Genomic DNA, 17,360 nt, shown 5'->3' on the forward strand with positions numbered 1-17,360 from the left:
AAAAGAAAACCTGCATTCAAAGGTAAATGTCATTCCCATTTTCCCATGATGTTGTCTTCTATATCTCAAAACTGGATGGCAAAGAATTTGCTAATACAGGTAGTCCTCAACTTACAACCACAATCGAGCTCAATATTTCTGCTGTTAAGTGAGATATTTATTGAGTTTTGCTGCATTTTACAACCTTTCTTGCACAGTAGTTAAGCCAATCACTGCAGTTGATAAGTTAGTAACACGATTGTTAAGTGAATCACTTTTCCCCATTGACTTTCCCCCATTTTCCCCATTGACTTTTCCCCATTGACTTTTCCCCATTGACTTGTCAGAAAGTTGCAAAAGGTGATTCCATGACCTTGGGACAAAGCAATGGTCATAAGTATGAACCAACCACCTGAATTTTAATCACATGATCATGGAGCTGCTACAAAGGTCATACATGTGAAAATTGGGTCATAAGTCACTTCTTGTAACCTTGAACCATCACTAAATGAACTGTTGTAAGTTGAGGACGACTACCTGCATTGACATTCAGTCAATTGATCAGTTAAATGACAGAAGAGGCATCAACTAACATGTATTTACTTGGTTGACAGTCATACCTTAAATCAAGCAGGTTGAATCTTGCAGTCTCCTGTCAGTGGGGGGTGGGGGAGGCTCTTAAAAAGCCAACAGGTGTGCACCCGGGCCTATATGTCAGTTGTGATATTCTTCCACATCTTTTCCTGACTCTGGGCTTTTAATTATTAGTGATGAGCAGATATTTCTTCTGGCATAACTCAACCCTGTGCACCTGGGCCAAAAATTCCTGTGTTGGAGCTATAATATGTTGGCCAGGGAGGTAGACATTAAATTAACAGCCTGAGTTGACAAATGATAACAAGGGAGGAAATTGGCCTGGTTTGCTTTTGTGCCTTTAGAGCAACATGAAGTCATCAAGTGGAAGCCCCATCTACAACTTATAAAGTACAGGCACGGCCTCAACTCACGGCCACAATTGGGCCCAACATTTTTGTTGCTAAGTGAAACACTTGCTACATGAATGCTGTCCCATTTTACGACCTTTCCTGTGCCATAGTTCATTTAAGCAAATTGCTACAGTTGTTAAAGTTAGTATCATAGTCATGGAGTGAATCTGGCTTCTCCACTGAGTTTGCTTGTCAGAAAGTTTTCAAAAGATGATCACATGAACTTGGGAAACAAGCAATGGTCATAAATATGAGTCAGCCGCGTCAGAATTTTGATCACATGAAGGGGGGGGGGGGGAATGCTGCAATGGTTGTAACCTGTAAGTGTGAAAAATGGTCAGGAGTCACATTTTTAGTGTTGTTGTAACGTTGAATAAATGAACTGTTGTAAGTTGAGGACTGCCTGTAGTCTGTCTGTTTATTAGTCAATCACAGGGTTTCCCAGCTTGGGCTGCCAATGTAAGCTCAAGCATGAACCCCCCTCAAGGCTCCTAACCCACAGACTGTGAATCCAAGTTTATAGATAAGATGGGCATAAAGTATACAGTACATTAAAAAAAATAAATGCTGAGGAATGCAAAATGATAAATCAGAGTTAAAGGCTCTTTAAATCTTTAAAGAGAGGTCTTGACCTATCACAATGAATGGATTTGTAAATTAATTTGATACGTGCACCCTATTTGAATTCTTTCCAGTTTAGATTGTCAATAACGTCTGGTTTAAATGTCCTAGCCTTCCACACACTCTGTACAATATTGCACATGTATATCTTTTTTGATGTTCATGCCTAAATCTGAAACACATCATTTGAAAAGAAAACCAAGCCCAATTCAATTAAATTTTGCTGACTAAAAGGTATTCTGAAATCAAAGCAGCTGAGCTAAAATCAAAGCAGAACATAGTAACAAAGCATAAACATGATGCAGAATCACTTGTGGCTTAGGTGTGAAGTGAGATCTAATATGCTCTCTCAGACTGTTGCTTGTAAAAGATTACACAACCGATTTCAACCACTTTATATTCTGCAAACGGGAAACTTCTGAATTTAGGCATTTTTAATATTTTACTCCACTTGTTTCACACCATGATTCCCACATGGGTACCAACAATCTGAATTGTGTCTTCTCAGAGCAAATTTGGGCGGAATGAAGGAATTATAAAATGAAAGCCTTTCCTTTTGCTTTCATCTGTTTATTTTCTGTAGCAATGAACTGAAACTAGTAAGACTATCAAGAGTTTAGAAAGCTATCTTAATGTGCCCCCATGGCCCCCATTAATGGATTATAATCAGTAATGGTCTCTAGCCAGTCTAAACATTACCAGGCTAAGAAAGGTTGGGCTAGGAGCACTATTGCTATCCGATAATGAAGAGATTAGTTTTCCGACCTGACCTCTAATGGATATCTAGATTTGTGTAATCCAAAATTGACAGCCCTACTTGTGCCTCTGTCTCATTCCATCGTTTAGAATGAGAAGGTAGGAAATCAGTAAAAACTGGAATGTTTTGTGCAACACCATCATGTTTCCTCACAATTAGTCTTACTAACATATTGGTGCTTATATATATATGGCAGAACCTGGGGTGGAGTCAAGAGAAATCCGACTAAAGTATCTACATAGTCACAAATGAACCAAGTCTAACCCCTTTTGAATTCTGTTGACTCTTGTTTAATGCCAAGGTAGTGCTAACCTAGAAATGAGTAGATTCTGAAGTGTAGGCATTCTTAGTAATAAATTTAACTTGAACTTCATATATGATCCTGATCTTTTACATCTCATAATATAGCTAAGATAGCCTTGGCATTGAGATTGTTTTCTTCTGGATCTTTAAGCTGCAAGACACCAGGGACAGCCCAAAGGATACAGATCCCTTCCCCCATCAATATAAGCCTATAATGAGACAGAGGCCAGAATTGTTGATTTTCAACCTCTATTAAAGGCATTCTTCCCCACTTAACATACTAGTTATCGTACCTGATTCTCACTTGGGTCGAGTCTAAAAAGGTCAAGCTTATCTGCAGAAATCAAGGGCATTTTGAGTAAATTTACCATACACCAGATTCTACTGATGTGTATGGTTGAATGCATGCAATGTTGTTGACACACCTAACTTTCTACTCTAATCAACAGCCCTGTTTCCCATTTGACTCTGCTTAGTCTTCTAGAATCTAGATTAGCCAAGATCAACTAGATCAGGGCTGTCAGTCATGGCCCGTGGGCCAGATGTGCCACACGCTGGCCACGCCCACACCCAGTTTAGCGAAGGGGGGGAAAGTCACGATAGGTCACATGATGACACCGTGATGACAAGAGTCTGACACTGCTGAACTAGGTCTTACCGTCAAGCTGGGTAGGATTGTTGCAGACTATTCTATAAAATGTTTGTCTTCTGCTTTTAATATCCTGACTTGTCCCAGACCAAGAAATAGTGAGCACAATCAACTAATTTTAAATGGTTCTTCCAAGATTTCCCTTTGTAAATAAAAATTCTAAAGCAGGGGTCCCCAACCTTTTTTACACCGCGGCCCGGTACCGGCATAAGCTGGCGCCGCGGCCCGGTCCGGCATCAGCTGGGCGCCGCCATCTTTTTGATGAAAAAGTGCTTCCGGTGACTCACGGAAGTTTCATCAAGATGGCGGCGGCTCGGTGAGCTTTTCCGGTAGAAATGGCTTTCTACCCGGAAAAGCTCACCGAAGCGCTGGCGCCATCTTTTTGATGAAAAGCGTGCCTCCGGTGAGCTTTCTACCCGAAAAGCTCACGAGCGCTGCGCCGCCATCTTTTTGATGAAAGCGTGCTTCCGGTGAGCTTTCTACCCGGAAAAGCTCACCGAAGCACTTTTTCATCAAAAAGATGGCGGCGCCAGCAAGCCAGCGGCCTGGTAGGACCTGTTCCGCGGACGGTACCGGTCCGCGGACCGGTGGTTGGGGACCCCTGTTCTAAAGCAATTGACTCTGAACAATATCAAGTAAAACTGAAGTCAAGGCATCCTAACTGCATGAGGAATTTAAACTCAGAATCCAAGGTGTAAAAAGCATTTTATTTCAGCTCCTTTCTTGCAGCAAAGATCAGGCAATGAGCAGGCAACTGATGAAGAAGTTGCTAGTTGGCTGCAAAATGTGGATCTATCACCGCATTGCAAGAAAACACAGAGGGTAAAGTGGGTTTGTCTTAATGACAGGTTGAAAAAAAAGAGATAAAAATAGGATTCACAAACCACACGTGTGTATTATCAAAATCTTCCGTTGCTTTCAGTGAGCAAGAAGTTATTTTCAAGCCTCAGTGGAATAACTTCCCTGTTTAAATTCAGTGGGGTGAGCAGAATTCATCCAGTTCTGAGTTTAAAGATGAGGGATCTCTGCCATTGGTTAATTGATGGGGCACATTTTTAGCATTCACGGCCAAACAAGGGCAGAGCTCACTGGCTCTTTTTACAACCAAGAGTGTGAGTTATTTTTGGGGAAGGTTCATACCATGCTGTGGCCATCTTTGCTACAAGCATACACTGTGGCTTTTCATGAGCATTGAAGAATTAGGAGCCTTCTTCAAAGAAATCCCTGATGCATCAACAAGCATCAAAATTATACCATTGTCTTTTTTGTCTTGTGGCAACAATCATAAGAGATGATTGAAAGTTTTTGATAAGTTTTTGGAAAGTTTTGGTTTTTGGAAATATTAGAGGTGTCAAGTTACTGAAGTTTATTCTTGTCTGGAATCATCTTTTATATATGTTTCTTTTAACTTTTTAATATTTCTTTGTACTCTTTTTCTCTGTATTGTTTATACTTTTCTTAGTTTGTTATTAGTCTTTTATCTTAGTGTTTGTAAACTCTAATAATTGTTATGAAAAATAATATTTATTAATCAAATTTATATGGCTGGCCATCTCATGGAAAATGACACCATACAACATTTCAATAAAATCAAAAATATAAGACAATTGTTACATAAAATCATTACATTTTTAAAATGTTTATTAGTAACATTTGATATGCATTCAAACTACTTTGTGTAAATGAAGAAATTGACATAATTTCTTGAAAATATTTGTCTGCTCCTATAGGTTTCCATTTGCAACTTATTTCTCAGTTTCTTTCATTTTGTTCTTTGCTCTAGGAGCACTTTGTCCAGCTGGGTGACTTTATCTAATATCTCTAATACAGGAAGTTTAACAAAGGAGATAAATGTATCCCGATTTATTTTCTCTTTCTCCTTTCTCTATTCATTCATCTGTCCATACATACACACAAACCTCGAATTTTGCAATTGCTTATGTTTGACTGGGTCTAACTTCAACTGGTATAACTTAAAAATTTATTTATAGAACATTTATACAGCTGTCCGTCTTCTAAGTTACTGTGGGCAGCTCCCAATCAAACATTCAAACAAATAGAAACTCATATAAAACTAAACATATGAAAACATTAAAAACAACAAAGACCTGGCACCAAGTCAAATTTCTAATGTAGAAATATCCAATCTTATCCCAGTGTTTGGCATGGGGGGAAGCCAGGTTTTAAAGCTTTACACAAGGCTAGAAGGGTATAGGTCTACCCAACTTGCCCGTCCTATCTAATCTGATAGGACAGGTAGATGTCCTTAGGGTTAGGCGGACCTGCAGATAACCAGGTCCTGTGCCATTTATGATGACTAGCACCTTATGGCACCCAGAATGAAACTGAAAGCCAGTGCAGTTCCATAACAAAGGTGCTACATGAGCAAACCCATTACTATGCACACTGCTGCATTGTGGACCAGTTGAAATTTGGAGGTGGCTGGGATTTGATAGATTACCTTCTTTGCAGGTTTTTTTTTTTAACCACTGAACGACATTCCCTGTAATACCCTTCCAGGCATATTTTATTTGGGGGAGTGGATGAGCTACTTTAACTGGTAAAAAATGAAACTGCTCAAACTAAGCACAACACCTCTGAGCCAAACTACATTGCAACCAGGTCAGTTATAGAATACTTTTATTGTCATTGCATTTCACAATACAATGAAATTTGAAAGCTACTCCAGCAGTGCCCCAAACACCACATCACAATCACACTACAAAGTACAACATCATCATCATCATCAAGGACTAAATCACAAATGCACTGTTTGATTCAAGACAATTACTGCCTTGGGAAAGAAACTTTCTCAGTCTATTAGTCCTCATTTTAAGACACCTATAACGCCTCCCTGGTGGTAACAGTTCGAAATATGAATGTCCAGGATGAGAACGGTCTGTGGAGATTTTGTGTTCTAGAGGAGTCTGGTCTTCGCAATTTCTTTCCAAAGAAGAAAGAGAGCAACCGATGATTTTTTTGTGCTTCGTTTTCAGACTTGAGACAGAAAGCTTGTATTTAGGACTTATCATTGAGCCTACCGGCTCTGGGCTACAACTTCGGAATGACTATTTCGAAGAAAGTCCAAAGACATAAAACCTTGCTGGCACCTAATTTGGTCGCCCGGATAGCTGGCAAAGCATTAACTAAGTTCTCCGTTGGTTTGTCTAGCCCTGCTTATACCCTATTTCCTTCCCTGTTCGGAAATTCCTCCCCCCCCACGGTTGGAAACTCCCCCCACCCCACCCCACGCGCAATCATCTGCCAAGAAAAACGCGCTTGACAAAACGGCAAACTCTCTTGCCACTTGGCTTCTCTCTGGGCGCCAAGCTTCAATCCACGTGCGCCGCAAAACCAGAGCCAGGCCAGCTCAGCTGCGCGCGCAGGTGGACGCAATCTGTCCGGCCTGAGCCGGTAACTCCGCCCTCTGCAGGCCTGAGCTCTTTTTTGCTACTGTAGTTCGATCTGGGTATTATGTCCCAGGGCGGGAATGGGTCTCTTCATCCGGGACACGACGTCTCCCGGGACATGGGAGAAATACTTAACGCTGGAGTAGGCGGTTCTCCATCAATGGGCTTCTGAGCTGCCGCCTGAACTTAGTTCCTCAAGTTTAAACCTTGCTTACATTTAGTGGGACGTAACTGGGGAGTAAGGCTCACACGCCCGGCCTTCGCAGCCAACTTTTGCTCCCAAGAGATATCTTGGGCACTTACGGTGGCATTTAAGTTTGGTCGTCTTTTCTCTCCCTGGAAATGGCGATGCAGTACCAGGCAGGCCTGGGACAGCGAGTATCGTCGTGTGCGACGGGGACGGAGAGGAGGGGGGATCGCTCTCATTAGCCAGTGCGTTTCTCCTACCTTCCTCCGAAAGGGAAAAAGGGGTCAGGAAGGGAGCAATTGAATGCAATGAGGGGAGGTTTATTCTGCCTGCATGGTCGTTGGCGCCCACTCAGTTCGGGAAACGCCACTCGATCGTCTCGGCCGTCGGGGTGTGAGGTAGTCAAAACTCAAGACGTGCAAGAGGGGGCGTGCATAAGCGCACCAACGTGCCTACCGTCCCTGTCCTATTGTTTCTCTTATTCTTTTATTTTTCTTATATGTACCCATTTCATGTATTCACAACTATGTATACGCTTATACTTATTATCTTGTAAACAATTGGCAAATCAAATAAATAAATAAATAAATAAAATAAATAAATAAATAAATAAGACCACCTCCCCAAGCCATTTTCCCAGCGTTAATTCAGAGTTGATCTGGGTCATTAATGCTCTGTTGCAACCGCTCCCCCTTTCGTTCATGTTAAGCGGTGGAGAGTGTGGCCCTAGGCCGCGGGGGCGGGGGGATAACGGGAAGATACATGGAGATTTTTTGGGCCAAGCTGGGGAAACGATTTGCGGACCGAGGATTTAAACGGGACACACGACTTAAAAGTGGCGGAATATATCTAGTATGCAAGGGAAGCTACAGAGTAGAGTAGAGTAGAGTAGAGTAGAGTAGAATAGAATAGAATAGAATAGAACAGAACAGAACAGCACAGCACAGCACAGAACAGAACAGAACAGAACAGAATAGAATAGAATAGAATAGAATAGAATAGAATACAGAGTTGGAAGGGACCTTGGAGGTCTTCTAGTCCAACCCCCTGCTTAGGCAGGAAATCCTACACCAGACAATGAGGTTGAAGCATTTTGAGAGGGGGGGAGAAAAGGGGATGCGATGGACGGATTTTGGGGAAAAGAAGGCAACAGGTGAGGAGGGCAAAGCGCTCTCCGTCCGGACCTGGCTGATGCTGCGCGTGTAGCGTATAAGGAAGCTTTAAGAATCCGGATAAAGTAAAGGAGCCAGTCTCCATTCCCGATTTGTAGAAAAATCGGATGCAAGAAAGTGGGAGACTCTGGAGACATGGAAGCCACGCCGTCCCCGGGAGCCTTTGCCTTTCTACCTCCAGTTGAGCCGCAGATTTCCCAGCTCGAGGGCTCCGCGCGCTCTTCTCAGAAGCTCTTCTCCTTGGAGAGCGAGAGGTGGATGGGGGCTGATGAATGATGGACATTCGTACGAGGTTTGCCAGCCGCCCAAGCGGGAGAGGGAGATGGTATGAGTGTGCAAGTAATAGAGCGGGGCTGGAGAGGGAAGAGGGCAACAGACCCCTCCCTCTCTCTCGTCTGGTTGCCACCCGTTTTGGCTGCAGGAATTGGCCTTGAGAAGATCGATCAGGAGGAGGGGTCTCTAACTTGGGGACAAGGCTGAAAGCTCAGGTTACAGCTCAGCTGGGGGCCAGGGGAGGACTGAGACCTGGGCATATACACTGGCTGCTGGAAGGCAGAGGGGAGCATCAGCCGCGGTGCTTCAGCCCAGAGCCCTCGGCATTAGCCGAGTTTCCGCTGGGCCTTTGGCTGCTTTGGATTCTCTTGCTATTTTATTAAAGACCACGGAGGATCGGCTGCATGAAGGCTCGGTAGCCACTGGGAAAACTACCACCACTTAGCATCACCTCCTCCTCCTCCTTTCTCATCCACACAAAGGTCTTGCATGTCTAACATTTAGACATGTTCAGCTTTCTGGATTCAAGGACTCTAATGCTCCTGGCAGCTACTCAAGTAATTTTATTAGCAGTTGTCAATTGTCAGAATGAGGATATACGTAAGTTACGCCTTTCTTCCTCTTTTTCTTGTCCAGAAAGCAGGGGAAAAGCAAGTTGATGGGGAACAAATAGGGGAGGGAAGGAAAAAAAAATCAGGAGAACAAGCAAACTTTCTTTTGTTTTTGTTTTGTTTTTTAAATTCACTTGTGGGTTTGTACAATTAAACTTCCTCCTTTGAGTTAATATCTTTCCATCTCGTTCTTGCACTTGGTTTCGCTTCTTTTGGCTCCTCAAATTCTTTCCTGCTGCAGAGAGATGCTGTTCCACATCCTCATAATTAGTCTGAAATCCCAATCTGTTTTTTTTGTAATGCTTGGTTACCCAAAAACAAGAGCTGCACTTAGCACAATCTAATTCAAGTGCTGTACCATTTCTTCTCTGGGCCTTCCAAGCAGTGGGGTGAGCCGGGGATAAGGTGTTTTTTTAAATTATTATTATTATAAGTGTTTAAAGTGTTATATGCCTTCATCTAACAATCTCCAGAAAAGAAAACAGTATAGTAAAAAGTCATATTCTTAACTCACAGAGGATAAATGACCCCTCCCAACCTCTTGTGGGTGGAATGAAAGGGTTAACTGAATGATTTGTATAGGGACTTGGGGAGGGGGGGTGAGATCCAGACAAAAGAACATACCAGGAAGATTCAGGGGGAGAAAAAAAATCACAAAGAAAGTTCTTTATCTATAAGATGCAGTGCCCCTCCCCTAGTTCAGTTAGGGATGTAGAGTAAGGTGCAGATGGGAGTTCCTGGGGAATTTGATAGCAAACAGATTTTTTTTTTTTTTGGTAGCTGAAGGAGCAGAAGAAAAAATTCCCCCAACTCAAAAGAGGCCACCTGAGGGGTACAAAACATTCCAGAGGCACATCAGTCCATTTATTCTACTCTCACCCTTTACCTCCCCTCCCCCAACACACACTTGGAGGCATGGGAATCCTTCCTATTTATTAGGGAATTGTACATAACCATCCCAACCCCCCTTCTTCTCCCCAAACCTTTTATCAACTTTTCTTCCCAATCCTTACAAAATTAGAGCCAAGTTCTCCCTTTTCTACTGCTCACTAAGAGCCTTCGTTGTTCGCAGTGTTTTATTCAAGAGTGGGAAACTTGAATAAAGGTAGGAACAATTTCTCCCTTCCTATATTTTAGCAAGGTTTTCTTCTGTTTGAATCCCATCCTTTCCCCGGTAATGCTCCAGATTGTAAATCAATTGCAGGGATTATATCATGGAAGTAGGGTGGGGTGGAATTTCCTTTTTTGCTCCTGATCTCAGGCCTTGCTTTCTCCCCGGTGCAAAATTCCAGAGAAAGGGAGTCTAGTCCTGTTTACTACCAATGTGCTATATAATCTCTGCAGTTGAGTCTTCTAAGTTGGTAAGAGAAAGAACCTTGCCCCGGTTTGACTCAGGGCGGTTCACGAAAGGGACCTGACATAGGTTCCTAGCCCTGCTGATCAAAAGGTATTGAGGAGTTATTCTTATTCTCTGCTTCTAACAATAATAACAAGCTAGGAAAATACAGGAGGGCTACCAGTGGAAGAGTATAGGAGAATTGTGTTAGTTTATGGTGGCAAAACAAAAAACCCAGGAGTCAGAAGTTGCACTTTTTCTGATTAACACACTTTATTAAGAGGCACAAGCTTTCAGTGAACTAAGCAGGGCAACTGTACGCTGAAAGTTTAGCTTGGAAACCTTCTGAATCTTTGGCAGACAATTTGTAATTCCCAATTGCAATCAGGTGCTCTTTCTCTTATTAATCAGCTGGTCTGCAGAATGGTAAGTGTAGTCTTTCTAAGTTTAGCATCTTTTTTCACATCTTTTGCTGTTATTAAAGCACCATGGCTTAAAGATTCAGAAACATGCAGGAGAAGGGAAGTGTTCATCAGCAAATACTATTTATTTTTTATTTTATTTTTTTAAAAAAACATATTTTTGTATTCTCATCAAGGGGAAAGTTTTTAATCCAGATGCTTATTTGGAGAGTCTCGTTTTTTCTTCTACACACTGGTTCCCCCACCCCCAAGTGTTCTCCCAGGTTAGGGAGTAAGCTGAATCCTTGCTCTATGCAGGTTTATTTGCCTTGAGCAGCAATAGCTTCCAGATGCTGAAAGGCTGCCCATGTTTATTTAAAGTAGTCCCTACCAGAGCAATATGAATTGCACTCTGTGTGCATTTGAGAAAAGGTCCATTCATGAGTGGAGGGTCCCTTGGGCTCCAACTGGCTCTGTCGACTTGTGCACAATAGCCCCCCTGTCATATCGCTGCTGCTGTCGGGCCTTTGCTAAGAAGTTAAAGAAAAGGGGAAGGAGGGAAGAGATGCAAGTGCAAACGAGGTGCATTTTTAATGTACTTTTTCCTGATCTCTTCCCTATGAAGTACAATTTCCATTTCATTAACCTAAGAGGTGTGTGTGTGTGTGTGTGTGTGTGTGTGTGGGAGGGAGGGAGAAAGAGAGGGAGACAGACAGACAGAGAGCACCAAAGTCTTCTTCTGCCTTCTGGTTTAAACTCTCCCACCACTCTCCATCTGCCATATCCTTCACCGATCTGACATTAGTTTGGTCTTCTGTTGTCTAATTAAAAAAAAAAAACCCACTGGATTTTTAATTAGAAAAACAGTTTTTACTCTTCCTTAAGAGTTATCAAGAGTTAATTCAGGTCACTACTGTTTCTTAGATGCAGGCTGAAAGGGACTAGAGCAAATTGGGTGGCCTCTAATATCCTTCCTTCCCCATTATAGCCAAGAATTAGTGTTGGAGATTGCAAAGTGAAAAAGTTATGTGGCCCAATATAACTGCTTTAAGTCCTAAACCTCTTCCGCCAGAAATGCTATCAGTTTGGCCAAGTGGCTCGTCAAACCACCATGAAATGAGACTATGCTTGATTATAAGTGATAGTTTGCTAAATGGCAAGGTCTGCTGAGTGAACTCTAGATCAGCAGTAGAGAGAGGGGGGAGCAACTACTATACCTGAGCTAAGACTTTGAATAAACATAACTTATACACCTGTGATTAAGTCTTAGGCCTGCTGGGTATTTTTTATGAAGTTGGTATCACTATACCGAAGAGATAATATATAGCAAGCAAAATATGTTTGATGTGGCAGGAAGTAATAAAGACAATGCAGGAACAATCTTGGGCAAGCAATTGCTACTTTAGTGGTTACTCTGGAAGTAACTAATACTCTAGCAATATCTTACAGGAATCTTACCCAAATTACCCTCGAACTATCACTGAGTAATACATACTGTTGCGTACAAGTAGGCATTATCCTGCAGACGAGGTAACTAATGCCCTAGCCTTTATCTCACAAATACCTACTACCAGTACCCTAGTTATTACTTTGCAAGTAATTATTCCCCTGGCTCTTACCTTGCAGGTAGCTATTACCCAAGCCATTACTAAGCATTGTTTTGCCTCATGAATGGCTACAGCATCCTAGCACACCTCACATAACTGTTGGTGAGGATAAATGAAAAATGCGAAGTGCTAAGTGTCTTGAGCCCACACACCTGGTAGGAAGGAACCCTAAAAGGTACTATATTTATTCAGTACCGCTAAGATCACAATTGGGGCACTATCTAGGATTTTGAGTAATACATTTCCAGAAGGGGGTTCAGAGGAAGACAAAAATGAGGATACAAGTATTTGTAAGACATTTTCTAAGAAGATATGCCGAAGGAACTTGGGATGTTCAGTCTGGAGAAACGAAGACTGAGGCGAGACACGATAACCATGATCAGGTACATAAAGAGAAGCTGAAGGAAAGTGATCAGGACTGTTTTCCACAGCTATAGAAACCAGAACCAGAAATAATAGCCTATAAATAAACAAAATGCTGCTATCTAGATTTGTTTTAAACATTTCCTGACAGTAAAGTCTTATGAATCAGTGGAACAGTTTACCTGGGGGTGTTCTGCATTCTCCATCTCTGGGATTTTTTTTAAAGGCTGGAAAGCTGCCTATCATGGATGGTTAAATGGTTTTTGCTGAGGATTGGACAGATGGATCCTCATGATCCTTTCCGATCTACCGCTCTTATGATTCTCTAATAATCCCTTCATTGGCACGTGATTTTTGGAGTTTGTATAGACTCCCAAGCCACGAGTGTTATCCTCATTGTCGTGTGGAATCCTGAGATAAATTTACAGGTTCTACTTATTGGGGTGGGATTGGGAGCAGCTAGCCGAAGGCCTTTATCCTCTATTTGTGAAGAGCAAAATGCCCTCGTAACCTTTGGGAAGTTGATGAGATGTTCTTGAAGGGGGCCGGTGGTGACTAATGGAGGCCAATGTTGGAATCAGTGGGACGAATGCTGCTATTTCTTTCACTCTTGGTTTCTGCTGCATTTGTCTCTTAACCTGCTTTCTCCTTTCCCTTTCCTTCTGGCACAGAGGAGGAAGGCAGCTGTGTACAGGATGGGCAGAGATATAGTGATAAAGATGTGTGGAAACCTGAACCGTGCCAGATCTGTGTTTGTGACACTGGCACTGTCCTCTGCGACGATATTCTCTGCGAAGAAATGAGAGACTGTCCCAGGCCTGAGATACCCTTCGGAGAATGTTGCCCTATATGTCCAACTGATCAGCCCACCGCCAGTGGTTGTAATTTATTTATTTCTATTTCATATAAATAAATTACTTGAGAGATGATAGCACCAAAATAGAAAGATGAATAAGAGCCATGGATGTGACTCTCAGATGTTTTCGCATCCATGAAAGGCAATTGCTGCAAAAGGCTACTTCTCACAATTCCTCAAACTGTGTTTATGATGTAGAAGAGATGAATTAATTGAACCATGAACGTATGACAGAAGAAGATGGGCAGCGTTGTTGATCAACTATTAACTTGTCTAAGGCAGCCAACACATTTATTAACAGTGCAGGCATTTAAAGATACACACACTTCTAGAAATTTCAAAAGTTTTTCTTAGCAAGTAGAAAGTTTTTAACAACTATTGCACCAACTTTTTCTTTTGCATTTATTATTGCTTTAAAACATTGATGAAGTGGGAAGAAGCTTCATAAATGGTAAATATGTCTTCCACTGCACAATGTTGAACTGTGATTTCTGTGTCACAGAATTTACAGGGTGACCTAGACAATGGGAGGTTTTTTTTTAAATACTCCTATGGAAATCAAAAAGACTAATTAGGTATTGATTGATATCAGGTATTATCAGATGGCAAAACCTTTTCCATGGGAATTTTGAAGCACAGGGAATTTCATTCTTAATATCTAAATGTAATGATGTGCAGAAATCGCAGCTTGTGGCTACCATTAAAAAACATGATGCTGATGCTAAATGCATATCTATATAGTACTTTATTAAAATACAATATTTGATTAGTGTACCCATGTTCAATAAAATTAAAGAAGTATATAAGCAGCTAATCTTTTATATCCTATTAATGCCAATGTGTAATTGACACATTTTCTAAACAGTACCCATTGGCTTATGCTTTAACTTAATAGCTTTCACTTAGTATGCCAATCAAAGTTGTGTAAAAAAAATTATAAGGGCCAAGTATGAGGAACACAGGTGCCTTTCAGCTTTCCCTCTTTGATCAGCATTCCTACTGAATTTTATTTGGAAGGATGTAAAATCTTCAAGTAATTTTGGAGTTACTGAGCACATCAACAGAGAGATAGATAGCAGTTCTCCTTTTGGTGAATTGTGTTTATGACCACAGCAAAAAAAAACCTGTATGGTTCAGCCTTGAGAAATCTATGAGGGTAAGCTAAAAAAAAAAAAAAAAGACAAGATACTAGTTTTGCCTGGATGGTCACAGCTGCCATTTTTTACTTTATGCACTCAATACCCACACACCTGCCTAGCAGATAGCTCTGGCTCCTCCTATATGTTATATTTGTCTGGAGCTTTAAAGTCCCTTAAGGAATTGCTGGTTCATTAATTCAGGAGTGGGGGAGAGGCCTCAAGCATCAAGAGGTCAACCTTTCCCCTTCTGTGAACTTTACAAGAATGACCTAACTTTCATACCTCAAGTTTGGGAGATGATTTATAATGCTTCCCTGCCTCACCTTGTGCTGCCTTGGGGTCCTGTTTTCCAGAGCAATGTCAGGAAAACACCCACCATTTTTCAGTTTCAAAAATAGCAGGTTTTTTTTTTTAGTCTTAACAGTAGATGAGGAATTGTTGTAACTAGAAGTGGCCTTTTTTAACCCTTTCCCTTCTTCTGGCTGTCTGAGGCTCCTCTAATTAAAAGGGAAGCCTCAGAAGCAAAATAACAGCGAGACTGCCAGGAGGAGTAAAAGAGTTGAGATCTGCAAAAGTTAACCCTGTTTTTTTCTGTGCATTGTTTTTTGCAATTAAGCTGATTGTGGCTTTTAACCTCTGTGTTTTGCCTCATGCATCTGGGTTTTTTTAAGCCCACATTTCTCCCTTAAACCTATTGTTTCCTTACTTAATTGATTTAACCATGTTTAATGGAGGTGAGTTTCACTGATTTTTTTTTAAGTATTTCATTGGGAAGTTGCTTGTAAACAAGTCACAGTTTGGAACTCCAACTTCCTCCAATCAGTGGGATTCTCAGTTCTCTCCTTCTACTCTATGCAAATTTATTTGGAAGAAAGTCCTAAATGGACATAGTTTTAAAACATTGCTTTGATAAAACTGAACTGCAATTCCTGTGGGCAAAGTTAGCCTGCTTTAGCATGGCTTGCAATGAATTATTCAGAACACTATTATTCTCTCTACACTTGCTTGTTTTGTTTGCATTGGCCCTTACATTCCCAGTGTAAAAAAAATCCTATGCCCGTTGTATTCCTGGGACATCAGCATCTCCCACAGAGCAATGATTTGAAACAGGGCAAGCGCTGAAATAAGAAAGCTCTCCCGTCTGTTTCCTTGATCTAGTTACAGGTTACCCTATATTCGTCTCCATGTTGTCACATGCTTCGTGAATGAACACACTGAGGACATTTGTGAAACTCAAATTTTCATATATAGTTTTATTTTCAAAATAGTTCTGATGTTTTTTTCTTTTCTCTCTTTCTTTCTCTCTCTTCATTCTTAACAGGGCAACCTGGTCCCAAGGTGAGACATCAGAACACTATTAATAACCACCATTGTCTGTTAGCACCCCAAAGTTTGTCAACTATGTTAAAGGCACAATAGGGACTTGCCTCATGATCTGCTTAAAAAAGTGTAAAAGTATTACTTATCACCAGGCCCCCCCAAAGCTAATTTCTGCAGAATGAGATGCTATAAAAAGCACTGTTGTGGCTACATGTTCTTTGAGGTTTGACTTCAGCTTGAGGGAGAAGACAGCTCTTCTGAACCAAATGATACAATAGATAGTTATCATGAATTATGACAGAATCTGGCAATGAATATAAATGGCAATCTGACAGCCTCCTACTGAAATTGATGATATAATTGCTTTGCTCTAACCAAATGAATATTTTACTGACTTTACTAAGTCTGTTCATGTTTGCATACCATAGTTGCAAAATTGGAGATTCTCTTAACACTTTGAAACCTACAGTTCCCACAGGCTATCTATTGCTGTAGTGTTAGAAAGTTAAGACTGTAGACTCAGAGTTCAAGATGTGGGAATTGACTTGCTTGGGATGTTTGGTTTGGTTCCCACCCCCACCCCCTAATTTTACATATTTTGCAGGGTCAAAAGGGAGAACCTGGTGATATCAAGGATGTAAGTTTCAAATTTAATGCATCTCTTTCTAATTTTTCTTAAAACCTAGTTGTACAAAATATACCTTTGACTGAACTGATTTTCTGTATGTTTTCTTCTTTTTCTTCTTTCTCTTTTGGTCTAGGTTGTAGGACCGAGAGGCCCTCCTGGACCACAGGTAACGGCGTCTTCTGCTATCTTGTTTACATGTATTGAAAAAGACGTTTTTTAAAAATGGGTTGTGAATGCTCTCATTGCCTTCTGCAGGGACCTTCAGGTGAACAAGGAGCAAGGGGAGAACGTGGAGATAAAGGAGAAAAGGTAAAACCTACTATACCTGTGCAGTGTTTAATGAACTAAACAGGCTGCAAGTTTATTTATACTTACCTCAGAGGAAGTTCTACGCAAAATAGAGTTTGCATCCCATTTGAGGTGTTTAGTGCTGTAATTGTAGAATACCATTGTCTGTCAAATTAATAATCTTTTGCAGAAGTGACTCATCACACCCTCAAGGCAGATCCATCAACATTAAACCTTACAGTTCATATTAAAGTCATGGTCATCACAAGAAGTGTGGAAGAAGATCACTTAAGACAGGGGTGTCAAACTCAAGGCCCGAGGACCGGATCTGGCCCATGGGATGCTTAAATCTGGCCTGCGGGGCTGCCCTGGAAACAGTGAAGAACTGCTCTACAGTGCTTGTGCCAGTGAAATTGGAAACCTGAGCTCCGTTTTTGCTGGCAGAGGGCTGCAGGAGGCCATCGCAGCCAAAAA

At 41.4% G+C, this 17,360-nt stretch overlaps 1 protein-coding gene across 2 annotated transcripts in view; it reads left to right on the plus strand.

Annotated features, from left to right (window-relative positions):
* The first annotated feature begins 8,489 nt into the window (after nucleotides 1-8,489).
* COL2A1 (collagen type II alpha 1 chain) overlaps nucleotides 8,490-17,360 on the plus strand; it is a 78,914-nt gene continuing 70,043 nt past the window's right edge. The window contains exons 1-6 of one of the 2 annotated variants that reach the window (XM_026673938.2): nucleotides 8,490-8,937; nucleotides 13,327-13,533; nucleotides 15,972-15,988; nucleotides 16,575-16,607; nucleotides 16,732-16,764; nucleotides 16,854-16,907. In XM_026673938.2, coding sequence (XP_026529723.2) covers nucleotides 8,844-8,937; nucleotides 13,327-13,533; nucleotides 15,972-15,988; nucleotides 16,575-16,607; nucleotides 16,732-16,764; nucleotides 16,854-16,907 — 438 coding nt within the window. In that variant the 5' untranslated portion in view covers nucleotides 8,490-8,843. The remainder of the gene's footprint in view (nucleotides 8,938-13,326; nucleotides 13,534-15,971; nucleotides 15,989-16,574; nucleotides 16,608-16,731; nucleotides 16,765-16,853; nucleotides 16,908-17,360) is intronic. The other variant, XM_087956447.1, reaches the window with a different exon arrangement.

This window comes from Notechis scutatus, chromosome 2, assembly GCF_049901735.1.
Source record: "Notechis scutatus isolate UNSWTSFEM ecotype Mainland chromosome 2, rNotScu1.2, whole genome shotgun sequence".
Taxonomy (NCBI): Eukaryota; Metazoa; Chordata; class Lepidosauria; order Squamata; family Elapidae; genus Notechis; species Notechis scutatus.